The 15,598-nt window shown below is 35.2% G+C and overlaps 2 protein-coding genes across 3 annotated transcripts; one reads left to right on the top strand and one right to left on the bottom strand.

Annotated features, from left to right (window-relative positions):
- Positions 1-105: 105 nt before the first annotated feature.
- LOC132794365 (uncharacterized) lies at positions 106-11,816 on the top strand. Of its 2 annotated transcripts, none has more exons than XM_060804771.1 (6): positions 106-2,437; positions 4,329-4,572; positions 7,901-8,206; positions 8,861-8,927; positions 8,992-9,762; positions 10,585-11,816. In XM_060804771.1, exons 2-6 carry the CDS (start codon positions 4,414-4,416, stop codon positions 10,929-10,931), a joined length of 1,650 nt encoding a protein of 549 aa, XP_060660754.1. In that variant the 5' UTR covers positions 106-2,437; positions 4,329-4,413; the 3' UTR covers positions 10,932-11,816. The 2 variants fall into 2 exon arrangements, with proteins under 2 accessions (XP_060660754.1, XP_060660753.1); XM_060804770.1 differs by having other exon boundaries at positions 106-2,770.
- On the bottom strand, positions 11,607-14,749 carry LOC132788164 (pickpocket protein 28). The gene is made up of 4 exons (XM_060795496.1): positions 14,418-14,749; positions 14,091-14,357; positions 13,824-14,034; positions 11,607-12,206 (listed from the first exon to the last, which is right to left on the bottom strand). The coding sequence occupies exons 1-4, from the start codon at positions 14,747-14,749 to the stop codon at positions 11,607-11,609; spliced, it is 1,410 nt and encodes a 469-aa protein (XP_060651479.1).
- Positions 14,750-15,598: the final 849 nt, after the last annotated feature.

Raw genomic sequence — 15,598 nt, 5'->3', positions numbered from 1 at the left:
GAAGTTGAAATACCCTTTGCAACTAAAATACATATTTAAAAATAAAAAAAACTAACAATTACCGCTGCCAAGGGTATTAAATAAACAATTGTAAACACTCATTATATCATTAATAGAAACAACAAATTCGATTCTTAAGTTGCGTTTTCATACAAACAAAACAAATCAAATAAAACACATGTAAATAGAGCAGCAAAGGAACAACAACAACTAAGCGTATTTAAAAAAAAATAAAATATGAAAAATGTGAACATAAAAACAAGTGAAAAAATAGAACCATAAATGTGATCTATTTAATAATAAACAAACAAAAAAAGAAAAAAACAATACAAAATAGAAAAACAAAAAATATTAACATTTGAAAAATTTACGTTTTTCTTTTGTTTTTGTTTTTCGATTTTTTCATTTTGTAAATCTTAAATATGTAACACTTTTTAATTTGTAGAACTTTAAATATAATTTGCCAAACAAACAATTCGTTTTTTCTTGTACGCCACGCCTAAAAATACCAACAATAAAAAAAAAACACAAATTTATTAAACAATTTTCAATATCGTAGAAATTGCAACGCTTTAAATGTTGAACAAACTTGCCACTTATGTTGTTGTTACACTCGAAAAAATTACCAGCTTCTTTTTGATTTTGATTTTTAGTAGGAATTTATGAGAAATGTCCAGCGACAATGATGATGACGCGATTTTTTGTTGTTTTTTCAATGGATGGGTGTAAAATGAATCTTAGACACGTCCAGTGCTCCTCAAAGTATTTGTAAACAATAATGATAAATGATATATAAAGAAAGATAAAAAGAAAATCTATCGATAAACTAGTTATTTATGATATATAATGTGCATGTGTATGTGTATGGTTAAATTGTAGAATTTTTACATAATCCTCGTACGATGATAATACCTAGAGCGTATGAATGTATGGCTGAGTGTGCGTGTGTGTGTGTGTGAGTTGAACGGGAACCAATTAAAGCGAAACACTTTAAAAATTAATCAATCAATTAGAAGAACGCCTAAGCAAAATACAACAAAACAAACAAACAAACAAAGAAGAAATACTAGAAAATTCTATTAAAAGCAAAACCGAAACAATAATGATAATAATAATATTAATAATTGTATGTACTATCGAAAATATTTAAAGCCGAGCACAACTTTATCCCCTCAATCCTTCCTTTGCCCCACTCCTCAGCCTCTTACCCTCACCCTCACACACACACACACACTCTCGCATTCCACACTCACAACCATTTTTGATATTGCTAAAACAAACAACAAGAAGAAAATATTATAACAATTATTTAAGCGATTATCCCACCATGTGATTTTTATGAAATCTATAATTTCAATTGCGTAGAACAAAGAGAATTGTTTTTGTTTTTTGGGAGACAGCAATGAAATTAATGTTTTTGTTGTTATTAGCGATCAAACACTCGTATCTTAACACAAAATTGAACTCTTTAAACAACAACAAAAAAAAAACACAAAGAACAAACATTCTAAAATGTCGTAAAATTAATAAACAAACAAAAATCTCGTTCCAAGTTGCAGTTTTGCAGCCATTTTGTTTGTGCCCAGAAAAGTATGCTATGGCTGAGAAGTTGATGTGAAACTGGAACTTGGAACTGGGCTCAGCTAGTAGATATGGGAATACTCTATGTTGTAAATCACGTAGCTACACTAAGTAAAAGTTTAACAATTTCCATAAACTATAAAACAAAAAAAACACAACAACAAATACAAAGCAAAGGCAAACAAGAAATATGATATATATATATATATATACATAATTATACATATATGTGTGTATGTAAAAACAAACAACAAATTTAAACTTTAGTAGCGCTTAACAAATTCTAGCAATTTAACAAATTTTAATTAATCAAAATATGAAATATATATATTAAAAACAAATTCAAAACAAAAACAAAAAAAAAAAACAAAACAAAACAAATGCAACAAACTGCAATTTCATTTTTCTCTGTGTAAAAGTTGAGTAAACAAAACAAAAAAAATAAATTTTTTAAATGTGAACTTGGCGTTTTTTCTTTGGATTGCTGGCAGAAGCTTGCAGCGGTGGGGTTTGTGTCTTGGCAAAAGCTTTCAGCGTGCGCACGCACCAACAAAAGCGCCACACAGCGTCAGCCAATGGCAACTCAGCTTGTATGCGCGTTCTCACTCTTTCGCTTAGCGATCCTAGCGTAGCTGGCTTTAAGCCAATGGGCAGTCAGCAAAGCTGCGCTCGGCTTAAAGTTCGGCTTGGCGTTGTCAACGGCAGCCCAAGCTGTGTTATTCGTTCGACGGAGCTTGACGCGAACGGACGTGTTATTGCTGTGTGTTGTCGCTGGACTTTTGTCGTTCGCGTTCGCTTTTTTTGTGCAGTGCGTTTTCTAACACTGCGCTTGCAGATAATGCTAGTTCTATGATTGGTACGTAAAATCAGGCTGCATAACGCGCTCTCTTTCTCCCACCCTGTGTGAGTGTATGTGATGTGCATATCAGATAAGGCAAACTGCTTGCCCTTCAAATTGTCATCGTTATCGGTATAGATATCTGCTCTTTTGTTACCAACTCCTTGCGGCATTTCGCAAAGGAATTTCCCCCTGTGCCAAGCCTAATGAGTATGTGTGTGTGTGTGTGTGACAGTTAAAGTAATTCATATGAATAACAATAAATGACTAAAAATACTCGCATGCAGATCTTCGATATCTTCAGCTCACAACAACTACGAGAAGTTGGCAACTCTGGGTGCGCCTCGGCAGGTAAATTAGCTAATCATTGTCTGGCAATCGGTTTTTTGTCTGCCCGAGGACGAAACTAAGCTAAGCGTATGTATGTTGGTCCAATTAGTCAACCCGATTATAATTGACAATGCCGCCCACTCGATAAACTCCTTGGCTGCTTCCTCTCACACACGCAATAACAATGAAGAGTTGGGGAATTAAAGAAGGAAAGGAAAGATATGTCAGATTAATCATCTAGATCAGTTTTCTTAGCTCACGGTGCTGTTAAATTTAGTAAAACAATTTAAAAAAAAAACTAAAGTTCTAATATGAAATATAAATATATTAATACATTTCATTTTATACATTTATGAATGGAGAATGTTTTAAAGCTACTAAACGGACTTTTGAAAACCTCTAAAAAATATGATTTTTTTATGCAATTCTTAAAAATCTGTCTACACTTAACATTTATTGGTATTGAGCATCTTCTGCTTCTTAATTCAATTCAATTTAAAAATATAACATGGATTTTTTTTCCTACAATTCTGTTGCTTCATTCTTTCTTTAAAGCTCCACCAGTTATTTCATAGTTAAGAATTCTATTCATAACATTTATGCAATCTTCAGTTTTATTTGAATCATATGCAAAACAATTCTCAAGAATTCTCCGCCAGCAGAAAAGAAACGAAATGCACTTTTGGTGGCCACTCATTCAATTGGTAGATGCAGTGCAACGATATCTGTTCTTCGTCTTTTACCTTTTATTCTGATTCTTCTCACTCATATTATTTTTTCCTTCTTCCCTTTAGCAGTTCTTTTAACTGTGAGTTTAGAATTGAGTGCATTTAAGCTGGCATTCAGTTTTCCTCAACTTGAGCTGCATTCTTTATTATTCTGCGATTCACTTGAAATGTTTTATCTATCGTATCGTTGTACTAACTATGTGAACTCTGTTCTCTCTAACGCAAATTTAACGAAATTTTTAAAAAATTCATTTTATTATCATTGTTAAATAGTACATCAAACTTTGATACACTGCATGGAATATATAAGGAGTATTTCAGCAATATTTATATCCAGTTGAAGATATTCTAGAGAACTTTAAGAACGGTTAATATACATTTAAATAGGTTGATCACTGAGATCTAATAATTAGTTTCCTGAGTTACAATTGTATACCTCATAAACTGCGATATAACTTTGTAAATTTGTGTAGTCAGTTATTATAAGGTTGTTAAAATTTTGATTGAACATATGTCGGAATCAATTAGACAGAATATCGGGTTTATGCAATTTGCCTGGCGCCGTAATCGAATCAATCGCTTACCCAGAAATGCGACTGTTAACCTTTTTTTTTGGTCTTCCAAGTTTATTTTTTTTTGTGCTGACTGGCGCCTGTGAGGCGCTAAACATTGCCCTCGGGAGCTCTTGGTGAATCATTTGTATTGGGGTTTTTGGTAAAGAAAAGAAAAAAACAAAGAAAAACAAAAGTAACTGTCAATTTTCCATTTCAATTGACAATTGCATTCCCAAGGTATCAATTTGCAATTAAAATTCGGCATTTTTCCTATTCTTCTTTTTACCTCTAATTTAGCTGAAACTCTGACAGCACGTGCCCTGTAACTGAAGACAGTCTACAGGGAATCGAAGAGAGAGAGAGAAAGAGTTTTGTCGAGGAAATGGAGCAGAGTCAAGAGACAGCAGATGTGGATGTCAGTCCCAGCAGCGAGGCGGGAGAATCTTCCGCTCAGCCCACACAGATCACATCCATCGATGGATTCTTCAATCGCAAGCGTGGAAGACCGCCTAAGAATCGCTTCGTAGAAGTCTACAAAAGTGTAAGTAAGGATGAAGACTTTAATTAATTTCCTAAAACGATATTTACTGAAAAAATAATTTTATTAAAAAAAAAAAAAGTACCTTAATAGAATGTTTTATATTTGTTTCCATATTTTCAAAAAAGTTTTCCTCCTTTAAATTTTAACAGTAACTCTCATTCTATGATCATGACAAGCTCTGTATTGTTTTCGAAAAAATTATAGATTCAATTCAAGATTTAAATAAAATGTACAGTTGTAGAACCTTTTTCTTTTAAAACATATTAGTTATTTTTTATTCAGAATATCTTAAAATTAACCAAAGACTTAAAATATAGCATGTTATATGATAAATATTATCTGCTTTTTAATAAAACGACCATTTTATTAGGTATCAATCTAGTCTTTATATTTTCAATTTCCTTAAATTGAGAATAATTCTAAACTAATTTATCCTTTATTTAAAAGTCAGGGTCTCTACAAGTCGAGCATTCTTATCAGATTACGTTAACAGTGTCGATACTTCAGTTAATGAATGAGTTAAAAATATCTTTTCCCAGAAGTTTGTAGGTCTACAGTTCAGTTCCCCTCGCTTCCGACTGCACAAAAGTCTTAAGCTACGCCCGACTTTAGTTTATTTCCAAAAACAGAGGAAAAGAAAAAGAGAGAGAGAGCGAGATAGGAGACAACACAGAATACCGCAAATGGCAATGGACAAAATATTTATTTAAATTATTCGATTCACACACGCATACGCACACACAGACACACATTCAATTGTGTGTACTTGGCCAACACTTGTCGCTCCCCCCTCAGCAGCCAACGAACTCAGTTGACGCGTGGGCTGGGTAATCATAAACATGCACACACACATACACATACACTGACAGTTACACATATGCACGCACACTGACGATAAACTGCGCTCAAAAATGTAGAAATTATGAAAATGACAGTTAAAAGCACAAAACGCACAATGATGGAGAGAGAGAAGGGTGGGAATGAGGTTGTGGGTGAGGTGAGTTAGCCTAAGAGAGTGTATGTGCATGAAGAGGGGGCGGGGGCCGAAGTTATCGCCATTCGATGGCGCGCAAGTGAAATAAAATGCGGAAACACTCGTTGTCAATATTAATATGACGAATATGGCAAAAACCAAATCCGAAAACTCAATTCAACACACGCCACATAAAATGCCACATTAGGCCCCATCGACGCGTCAGTACCGCCATCGCACCTCCCTCTCCCCCTTCGTACTCTCTGGCACACACAATTCAAACACTCGCTCAGAAAGTCCCTCAGCACGCAAATAGGCGCAAAATTCCTAATTGCAAAGAGAGCGTTTGCATTTGCAAGTGCGTGTGAGTGTTAGAGTGTGTGTGTGCGAGTGTGTGTGTGTGACTTAGTATGCAATGGCCTTACTAAGCCACAGGGCGCGTCGTGCTTTTGACTAATCAAAGAGCATAAGTGTGAGAGAGCGATAGAAATAGCTTGCAAGAGTATGCAAGTAAAAGGAATAGCAATGAATGCAAAAACAAGTGAAAATATTGAACATAATGAAAATCGAATATTTAGAGAGAGAGAGAGAGAGAAATATCTTGCGAGAGTGTGCAAGTAAAGGGAATAGCAAAGAATACAAAAACAAGTGAAAATATTGAACATAATGAAGATCGAATTTTTATTTTTTTGATTTACAAGCTAAGGGATAAAAAATCATACAAAATAACCTGAATATTTATTGACTTCTATTGAAAATAAAACAATAGAACATTTTAAAGTTGTTATATGGCATTGTCATGGAAAACAATTAAGTTTGTAAGAAATTGGGTCAAAAAGTGAACGTCAAAATTGTAGAAGTTCCAGCGTGAAAGATTTTAATTATAGCATATTTTCTCCGGTCTGAATGTACTCATATTCTACATAATCTTAGGTTTATGAAGAATTGGACGGATAGAAAATGTATGCTAAAGTGAATTTCTTCAACGAACTATGCGGAACTTATGAAAGGAGTAAGTCTTTTATGCTCAGAGGGCGGGAATATAATTTGTAATAAATATGTTTGCCTTAGTGCAACTTATCATACACTTATCAAACTCGTTAGACTCTCATATCGTTGGTATAATCAATGACCTTGCTTTAGATTTAAAGATAATAGAAATACATTTCATAATAAAAAAAACATTTCATAAAACAAATTCTGCAAAATCTTGAAAAAAAAAAACAACAAAATAATGTAAAATATAGAACATCGTCCACCTTCATAGCTAAAATGTATTGGCTGATTTTCGTGGCGACCCTCTGTGACCGCCCTCGATCATCGAATCGAATATGACGATTAAAAGGAACGACACAACTACAATAACTTCTATATATTGTCTTTAATCATATAAGGTGTGTGTACTTATATGAATAACTGTGTGTGCGTGTGTGCAACTTATCAGGTAAATCCAAACACGTTTCATTGTCTTTTCAATCTTTTGGAGTAATTATTTTTATAGACTCAACCCATGTCAACACTTCGACTTATTTATACCCTCCATAGGCCTAATTTTAGATGGTTTGAATACTATTCAAAAAAATTATTGAAATCCAATTTGCTTATACATTTTTATGGAATTCTTCATTTAAATGCAATTGCGATTTCAGCTGTTTCACAGCTTTTAAAGTGTTTGTGGTGCCCGCATTTGGTAAGGGTATCCATAAGTTGGCATTCCAAATGCCGTTTCCGAAGTATTTTTGTGGTTTCTCTTTTTTGTTGTATTTGGTTTTTATTTAGCTTATTCTCCTTTTTGTTTTTGCTTTTTTTTTTATTATTATTATGATTATTGATTTTGATGCGTGAACAAAATTTAAATAGTGACATTTTGGGCCAACAATAAACATTAACAGTAATTTCGGAAATAATAAACTGGTTACGACTGTTTGTCATATTATTCCGAAAACTATGACAATAACAACAACAATGATGACGACAATAACAACAACAACAATGTCAAGTACAATAATGCTAAAGAAATTTATTGAAACGGCGCTCACAACTTTCAAGGGGGGGCAACAGGGGCAAATTGGTTCCATATAATCCCACCGAAAGGCCAAGCATGAGAGGAAATACCATGTACAGTAGCACTCCCTTACATGTGTAGCTAATTAAATTAAATATATTTACGTAAATTATCCCATATTGTCAAAATAATTCAGAAAGCATCGAGCTCTTCTCTTTAAAACTTTTTCTTAGATAACTTTCTCATTTTTCATAATTCATTCTGCAAGTTTCAGAACATTTAACAATAATATTCAAATCGGTATCAAAAGTGTTAATAGCTCACACATTATTTACAATTTGATCTTCCAGGCTCAACACTCACCCCAAGCCATATTTACCAGCTTTAAGCTGGAGAAAAATGATCAGACTAATGTTTCCGGTTTGTCAACGTCCACGGAGAATGCCGAGCATCCTCTCACCACACTCAGACTGGGAGCAGTCGCCAATCAAACGGTCACACAAGCCCACCCACTGATCGCAACAGATCTCACACCTAGTCGGACCAGGAAAAGAGGTCGTGTTTGGACCGTGGAATCACAAAGAGACTTACCAAACAATGAGAAGTCGAAACACTCCACAAAAATGGAATCAAATGAGAGACGATCACCCGCTCAAGTAAGTAATATAACACTAATGAAACTAAATACATAATATAGTATGTGCAGTTGAGTTCAAAAATATAGACAAGAATATCTTTAGATACAAGATAGTTTATTTAAGATCCGAACTAAAGCTTTTTAACTTTAGAGCAAACAAGTGTTTAATAAGCTCTAAGAAAAATTAGAAGTTAATGATTCAGGAATTGATAATTTAAATAATCGATTGTTATAAACAAAATTTAGCCTTTTTTAACCTTTTTGACCATTTTATATCAGATTCAAGTGTATAGAAGTATTACAAAATTATTGTTGAATTAAACTGATCCTTCCCAATTTTGTATTTCTTCTCTCCCTATCCTCCTTTAAAAATATAGACAAGACAAACTTTAGGTAAAAGATCTTTTATTCAAGATCTGAACTAATACTTTTCATATTTAGAGTAAACAAGTGTTTAATAAGAAAAATTAGAAGTTTAGGAATCAGGAATACCCGAATTCCTGGTCATTTAAATAACCAATTGTTAACAAAAAATTTATAAACTAAATTTAAAGCCTTTCTTAACCTTTTTTACCATTTTATATCAGATTAAACTGTATAATAGTTATACAAAATTATTATATAAATAAACAGATCCTAATTTTGTATGTCTTCTCTCCTCATCCTTTTTAAGTCTATGTTCACTACACCCGATCTAGAGAGTCCTTTAAGCAGCAGCAAATGCTTGGAGAAAATTTCAGGTAAGTAAAGCTTCGTCTATTAATTGTTAATCCTAATAACAATTTCATCCTTTTCACCTCAAAGTTGTGCGTGCAGCGGGCACTTTCTATCCAGAGAATGCCAGCACAATGGAAACCCTAGAGAGCACAAGGAGTCGCTATAGTCCACCAACGAATCGGGATAATGGCAGCTTGGAGCAACCAGAAGATTTGAGTATGCGTGGCAGCCAAGCCAAGGAATCAAGTTCAGTGCGTGGTGAGCAGGAGACACAAGGATTGAAGCTGCTGCTCGATCTGTATCAACGTCAATGGCTGCTGCCCAGTTTCTTGGCGGCCGCAAGTCAACCGGCGCCTCTGGACATGCGTTTGCTGCTGGAGAATGCGGTGCAGCAGAAGATGTTGTTGCTCAATGCGGCTGCAGCAGGCGCTGTGGCAGCTGCCGCCGCAGCAGCAACTGCTTCAACCCCAGTCGAGGAGTCACCACCAGGTGTGGAATCTATTACTGCGACTCCCATTGCAGTTGCAACCCAAATGACTGGACGCAATAAACGAGCGAGGGAACAAGATATTCCAACGGGATATCTGAAGTTTCGCTTCAACGAAGATTGCAACTTTGAGCGTTGTGGCTATCGGAATCATCAGTCGCACTTCCATTGTAATCGACGCGACTGCCACTACAGCTTCTGTGACAAAACCCGCTTTGTCCAACACACGGCGCGACATGAACGCATGGACACATTGATGGGCGATGACTTTCAACAGTTTCGCGCCAACATGCGCTGTGGTGTCAGCGATTGTTGTTACGCCTCCCACACGACGACTACGTCCTCAATGACGCCTCTCAACTCCCGCCCAGGTAAGTGGATATTCTATAACATGCTCAGCTCTACATTAAGTAAAAGCAAATGATAACTTAATGCTTAGCAAATGTGAGTAACACGCAACAGAAGATATTTCAGACAACATAAACTTAAAAGATCATATGGTTCATAGGTAAACTTAAATTGAATGAAAATTTCAATCAAATTTAAACTCAGCCAATATTTATTTATTGGTTAATACATAAAATCTATATGAAACTGGTCTGAAGAATAATAAATAATGAAACATTTAAATGGTTGTGAGATATTGAACAAAAGATAAAAATTGGTTTTTAATAGATAGTTTCATGCTGAACTTTGCCTTAGAATTCTTTGAAGATTCCAATTCTGACAACTTTTTGTAATATAGTTTGGCTTTACATAATTCGAACTCAACTTTATCCCTACATGAAATGAGATGAAATCATGTAATCATCAAATGAGATATACATGTATATTTTTAATCGCCATCAATTTTAAATGGATCATTTAAATAAAGTTCAATCGCTAATAGAACTAGAATATGAATTTTTGTATAGCAACGATAAAATATATAAAAGAATTTTCAAATTTTCATTACTATTACTATCCAAGTCATTAAGTAAGTAATTTAAATATTACAATGAGTCATCAAAGGGAAGTTGTATTAAAGTTAAAGTTCTGATGTCAACATGTTTAGATCTTCTGAAGATGCTGATAGCAGAGTATTGGTAATTTAAAAAATACGTAATAATTTGTATATGGGTATCTTACAGTCGAGTACTTTTACTTTCTTACTTGTTTTCTTTCCGCCTAATTCCGTTTGATTTCCATTGCAGATGACATGCTGGCTGCTCCAAAGAAATCATCGCATTTCCACTGCCGCAAATGCGATTACGTCTGTACCGATTCCAATAAGGTGGTCGCCCATCGTCGGCTGCACATGCGACTGGAGTATGTGCGCTCGGCAGGCTTTCGTAAGATCGCCAGCAATGAGTCCTGCGCCACGCCATCCTGCTCCTATGCGCTTCGCCACACACATTATCATTGCACCACCTGTGACTGCAGCGTGTTGTCCCGTGCTCAGCTCGCCTCGCATAGGCACAGGATCAGTCCAAGCACCAAACAGATTGCGGAGAGTTTGCCTGCTATCAATGTGGAACACGATTTGCGGGCATATCCTTAATTTTAGTTTGTTAATGTAATAAAAAGCCATATAAACTCTTAATCGTTTGCGATAAATAACTGCGGGTTTATGGACAGGGTTGCAAATTGCAATCGGTGCATTGTACGATTGTTTAAGGAAATTGGGGCAGCAGGTCACACTTAGTAATCGACAAGTGTTGAAATCGATTTTCGATTAATCGCCTAAAAGCTTGTAAATTGCAAGGTAAATGTTAAATATATCGTTTAAACCACAAATTCTAGCTAAAATAAGTAAATAATAATTAGCTGAAGTGTCTTAATATTTATATTCAATAATTAGGGTTATAAAAGTGTATTTCTTTTGATAAGCTGTCGGTATGTGTTTGCTAATAAGCTGGTTACACTTTTATAACTACCAAGCGATCGGTTTTAGGATAAAAGACTTGTAATGTTGCAAAAAAAGCTGGTCCCACTTCTGCATAGCGCCAATGCAATTCAAATCTTAATTTGAAATTTTAATTAGGATTCGTATGCAAAACATGTACACGATTACGACGATTCTTGACCCACAAATGAATATACTCCAATAAATAGCGAAGAAAGAGAAAGTAGAACAATTCCGAAATGAAAACAACGCTGAAACCGACCATTAAGCTCATAATGCCGCCAGTTAAAGCTGTAATAAACAATTTCTGTAAATTCAATTTGAAGGCAATTAGCTACACTTACACATATACTCAGTGATTCCTGTGTAAGAGGACTTCATATTGCTGCGAAACAAGTTGTCGTTGTGATAGAAGTTGACCACGGCCAAATTTTTGCGAATATACTCCGTGGAGAAGTGCTTGAGATACTCATTAGTGACCCGAATGCCCTTCTGATGAAAGGGTATGGAGAAGGGATCGGGAAAGTAGGAGACATCATGACAACTGGCCAAACAAAGTTCCTTGCATGCAGCACTCTGTTCGTCCACAATTTGCAGTTCTGCTTGAATCAAGCAATCAAAGTGCCGCACATGACAAACGCTGGCATTGCGATAAACCAAAGGCAGATGATATGGAATGCAATCGCAGCGTCTATAGAAATACTGAGCATCACATTCCGCTTCGCAATTACGGCGAGTGTAGTATCTATAGAAGAGCAGTTCCTGCTCGTCGGTGAAGATGCACTGACGCTTTTTGCGATCGATGCTGCGCAAATTGGGCGTGGCCTCAAAACTGCTGGGCATCAAACGGAAGTTGGTCTCGTGGCCCAGCATCACGGGGAGACCCGATTCCTTCAATCTGGGCTGATCAATGGAATTGTAAAGGAGCACCTAAAGGTGAGAAAGATAAATAAAAGATCAGGGATATATTATGTTTTTTTTTCTTAATAATCCTTAGAAAATTGTATTATTTGATTGTAATTATTCAAAAAATGTATTAATTATGATTTTTATATAAAAAAAAATCAAGTGAAAATAGATTAATGCTGGCTAGTTTGACCCGCAGCTATGTCAACGTTGAAGTGGGTTGTGAGTAACATTACTAAACAACTTATTTTTTATTTACATATAAAAATGGATGGCTCATATAATACATATGTTGGGTTATGGTCTCCACTCATTGCAACTGTGATTGTGAAAGATTTTCTCAAGAATTTACCCAGAATTCCCTCTATAATTAATTCAAAATAATTCATTAAAGACAACCATAAAAACATTCAAAATCATAGTTTTCTCAATAGAAATTTTTTAAGTCTAGTTTATCTCGAACTAACTATTAATTCCTTGGTTGTCAAAAAAGAAGCCAAATGATTAACTTTGATTTTTATACCCGCTACCCATAGGGTAGAAGGGTATTATAACTTTGTGCCGGCAGGAAATGTATGTAACAGGTAGAAGGAGGCATCTCCGACCCTATAAAGTATATATATTCTTGATCAGCGTCAACAGCCGAGACGATATAGCCATGTCCGTCTGTCCGTCCGTCCGTCTGTCCGTCTGTCCGTATGAACACCAAGATCTCAGAGACTATAAGAGATAGAGCTATAATTTTTTTTCGACAGCATTTGTTATGTTTGCACGCAGATCAAGTTTGTTTCAAATTTTTGCCACGCCTACTTCCGCCCCCGCAAATCAAAAAAATCGAACAAGCGTAATTGTAAAGCTAGAATTGCGAATTTTGGTATATACAATAATAACTATAGCATTTATGATTGCTGAAAATTTGGTTGCAATCAGATAAAAATTGTAGAAGTTATTAAAGAAATAGTTTTGTATGGGCAAAAACGCTTTCTATGTATGTGTTGTATGTATGCGTATACGTATACATGCTCGCCTCTATATTTGTATCTGTATGCAAGAGGCACTGCGATAGCTCTATTGGTAGAGTGCAAGCATATTACTGTTGCGGTAGTCGAGGGACTCGGGTTCGAGCCCGCTCGGGGAACAAAATTTTTTTTTTATCGTATTTACAACAATTATAAATAAAAATTGTGGATTTTACTAAAGAAATATTTTGTATGAGCAAAACCGCCTGCTATGTATGTATTGTATGTATGCGTATACGTACATACATGCTCGTCTATATTAGCATCTGTATGCATAAGGGTTCTTAAGCAATGCGATAGCTCAGGTGGTAGAGTGTAAGCCGCGCATGTTGTGGTGCCCGGGTTCGAACCCGCTCGGAGTACAAACTTTTTTTTTTTTTTAACCACCCGGTCGGTGGAGCTCGAGTTCAAATCCCGATCGAAAATACATGCATATTTATTTTTAATATTTTGAGATTATTACCGTAATATTTTGCTTTTATTCAAAATGGGTAGCGGGTATTTCACAGTCGAGCACACTCGACTGTAGCTTTCATACTTCTTCATTATGATATCATTCCAATGTGTAATGAAACACAAAAATAATAATATTTAGAATATTAATAATTATCGATAAGCTCACCTTAAATCCCTGTCCATTTGTGGAAGAGCAATAATAATCATCTGTATGTCCATCTAGTATAATCTGCAGACCATTGTCCACTCCTGTGCCCACTCCACGACGAGGATAATAGCCAGCAGGGAGATTCTTGGGATAACCTTTAATGGGATTCCAATCAACAGCGATGTCCGACAGTCCCTTCGACGAAGTATAATCCCGTATATAAGGTGCACTTGGGAACACATTATTAAATACTTCTTTACACTCAACATTCAGAAGATTTCTTACCTATATTTGTAGAGATAATAGGGATGCAGAAAGTTAAAGACACAGCAGAGACCTTCGTCGACAAAGAACTCTCGAAAGATGTCGGTACAAGGAACATTCTTTTGCTCAAACATGCAGGACACAATCATATCCTCACACTTGTGACTCACAGCGACAATGAAATTGGGAAAAGTATCATTTTTGGAACGTGGTTTTATCGCTTTATATTGCGTAAAATTCATGTCCTGAAAGCAAGCCTTCTGCAGCATGGCATACTCCAAGGAACCCCTAGAAAATGCCCTAGATATTAATACAACTTTCAATTCATTTCATATCAGCTTTACTTACACTGTAAAATTGATCACTTTGGAGTACTTGGCCTTGTTCATATCGCAGACCGTTATGGCCGGAAAGGGAATATCCTGTATGGATGTCATCTTGGAGCTGTACCCAATGATGACAGGCGTGCTCTCCCAACGATTAAACACATTCACGGCCAGATTGATGGCCACATAAACGGAAACCAGAAAGATTTTACCAAAATAGAACTGCACCCAACTTGGAAGGCTGTTGTTCCAAATATATTTCATGCCCTGCAACGATGTGCTGCTCAGGAACTCCTTCGTCTTCACCTCGAAGCGCTTCCAATACTTTTCGATTAGTTTCTTGCGTGATGCCATTCTGTAACTCTTGACTGCTGAATGTCTAATGTTCGCCAAGAGCTGAGCTATAAGGCATTAGTTAATTGAGATGTGCATTGTCTAATTGTTTAGCTTGATTCTTGAGCACTCGCATTAATTACATTTAGTCTGCATCATTAGTGAAAGAAATTGACATATTAACATATATGTATAATCAACTACAAGAAACCGTCAGCAAGGAGTTAGTTAGGTTGATTAACTCTTGCATAAGACGCTTTCAGTCGAAATGAAATATTATAAACAAGAAGTCCTTTAGAAAAGTTTGTTAAATTCTTGACATTTATACTGAATGGGTTTTTGTAAATTCAAGAGTACCAAACATAATGCAATTCTTTCATCATTATATATTTCAAAATTTCAAAAGATTGCTTAAAATGGAGACGAAGAAACAAAAAATAAATGAGGATGGCCTGTTACTACATAAAAGCGGATACATTTTTTTCACATTAGGTAGAAAATTTATTTATATTATTTAGAATCAATAGCTCATTATCTGGTAATGTGCTTTTATATTTTTACGTGAAAGTTAAGGAATATCGCTTGAGTAATCTATTAGCTATAGTCTTGACTAATTGAAAACTTCTACTTAAAAGTCTTTAATAGACTAGAGTCTCGAATTTTAAACTTGGAAATTGTGTAGAGCATTTATACAAATGTTAAGTGTATATTTAAACTATATAAGTTTAAGATATACGGACAATTCTAGATAGTTATTTATTTGCGATAGAATATCTGATGTAATATACTAATCCTTTTAAATTCAATTATATCAAACATGTATTTATAATGATACTATTATCTATTCAATGTATATTCAATCTTCTAAGC

The sequence above is a fragment of the Drosophila nasuta genome, chromosome 3, assembly GCF_023558535.2.
Source record: "Drosophila nasuta strain 15112-1781.00 chromosome 3, ASM2355853v1, whole genome shotgun sequence".
NCBI lineage: Eukaryota > Metazoa > Arthropoda > Insecta > Diptera > Drosophilidae > Drosophila > Drosophila nasuta.
The sequence above is the reverse complement of the archived record's forward strand: the minus strand, read 5'-3'. Positions and strand labels throughout refer to the sequence as shown.

Coding starts and splice junctions, on each gene's coding strand:
- LOC132794365 (XM_060804771.1), top strand. CDS start 4,414: ATGGAGCAGAGTCAAGAGACAGCAGATGTGGATGTCAGTCCCAGCAGC. Junction 4,573..7,900: donor TCGTAGAAGTCTACAAAAGT/GTAAGTAAGGAT, acceptor TTGATCTTCCAG/GCTCAACACTCACCCCAAGC. Junction 8,928..8,991: donor ATGCTTGGAGAAAATTTCAG/GTAAGTAAAGCT, acceptor TTCACCTCAAAG/TTGTGCGTGCAGCGGGCACT.
- LOC132788164 (XM_060795496.1), bottom strand. CDS start 14,749: ATGGCATCACGCAAGAAACTAATCGAAAAGTATTGGAAGCGCTTCGAG. Junction 14,358..14,417: donor AAAGTGATCAATTTTACAGT/GTAAGTAAAGCT, acceptor GGCATTTTCTAG/GGGTTCCTTGGAGTATGCCA. Junction 14,035..14,090: donor TATTATCTCTACAAATATAG/GTAAGAAATCTT, acceptor TGTGTTCCCAAG/TGCACCTTATATACGGGATT.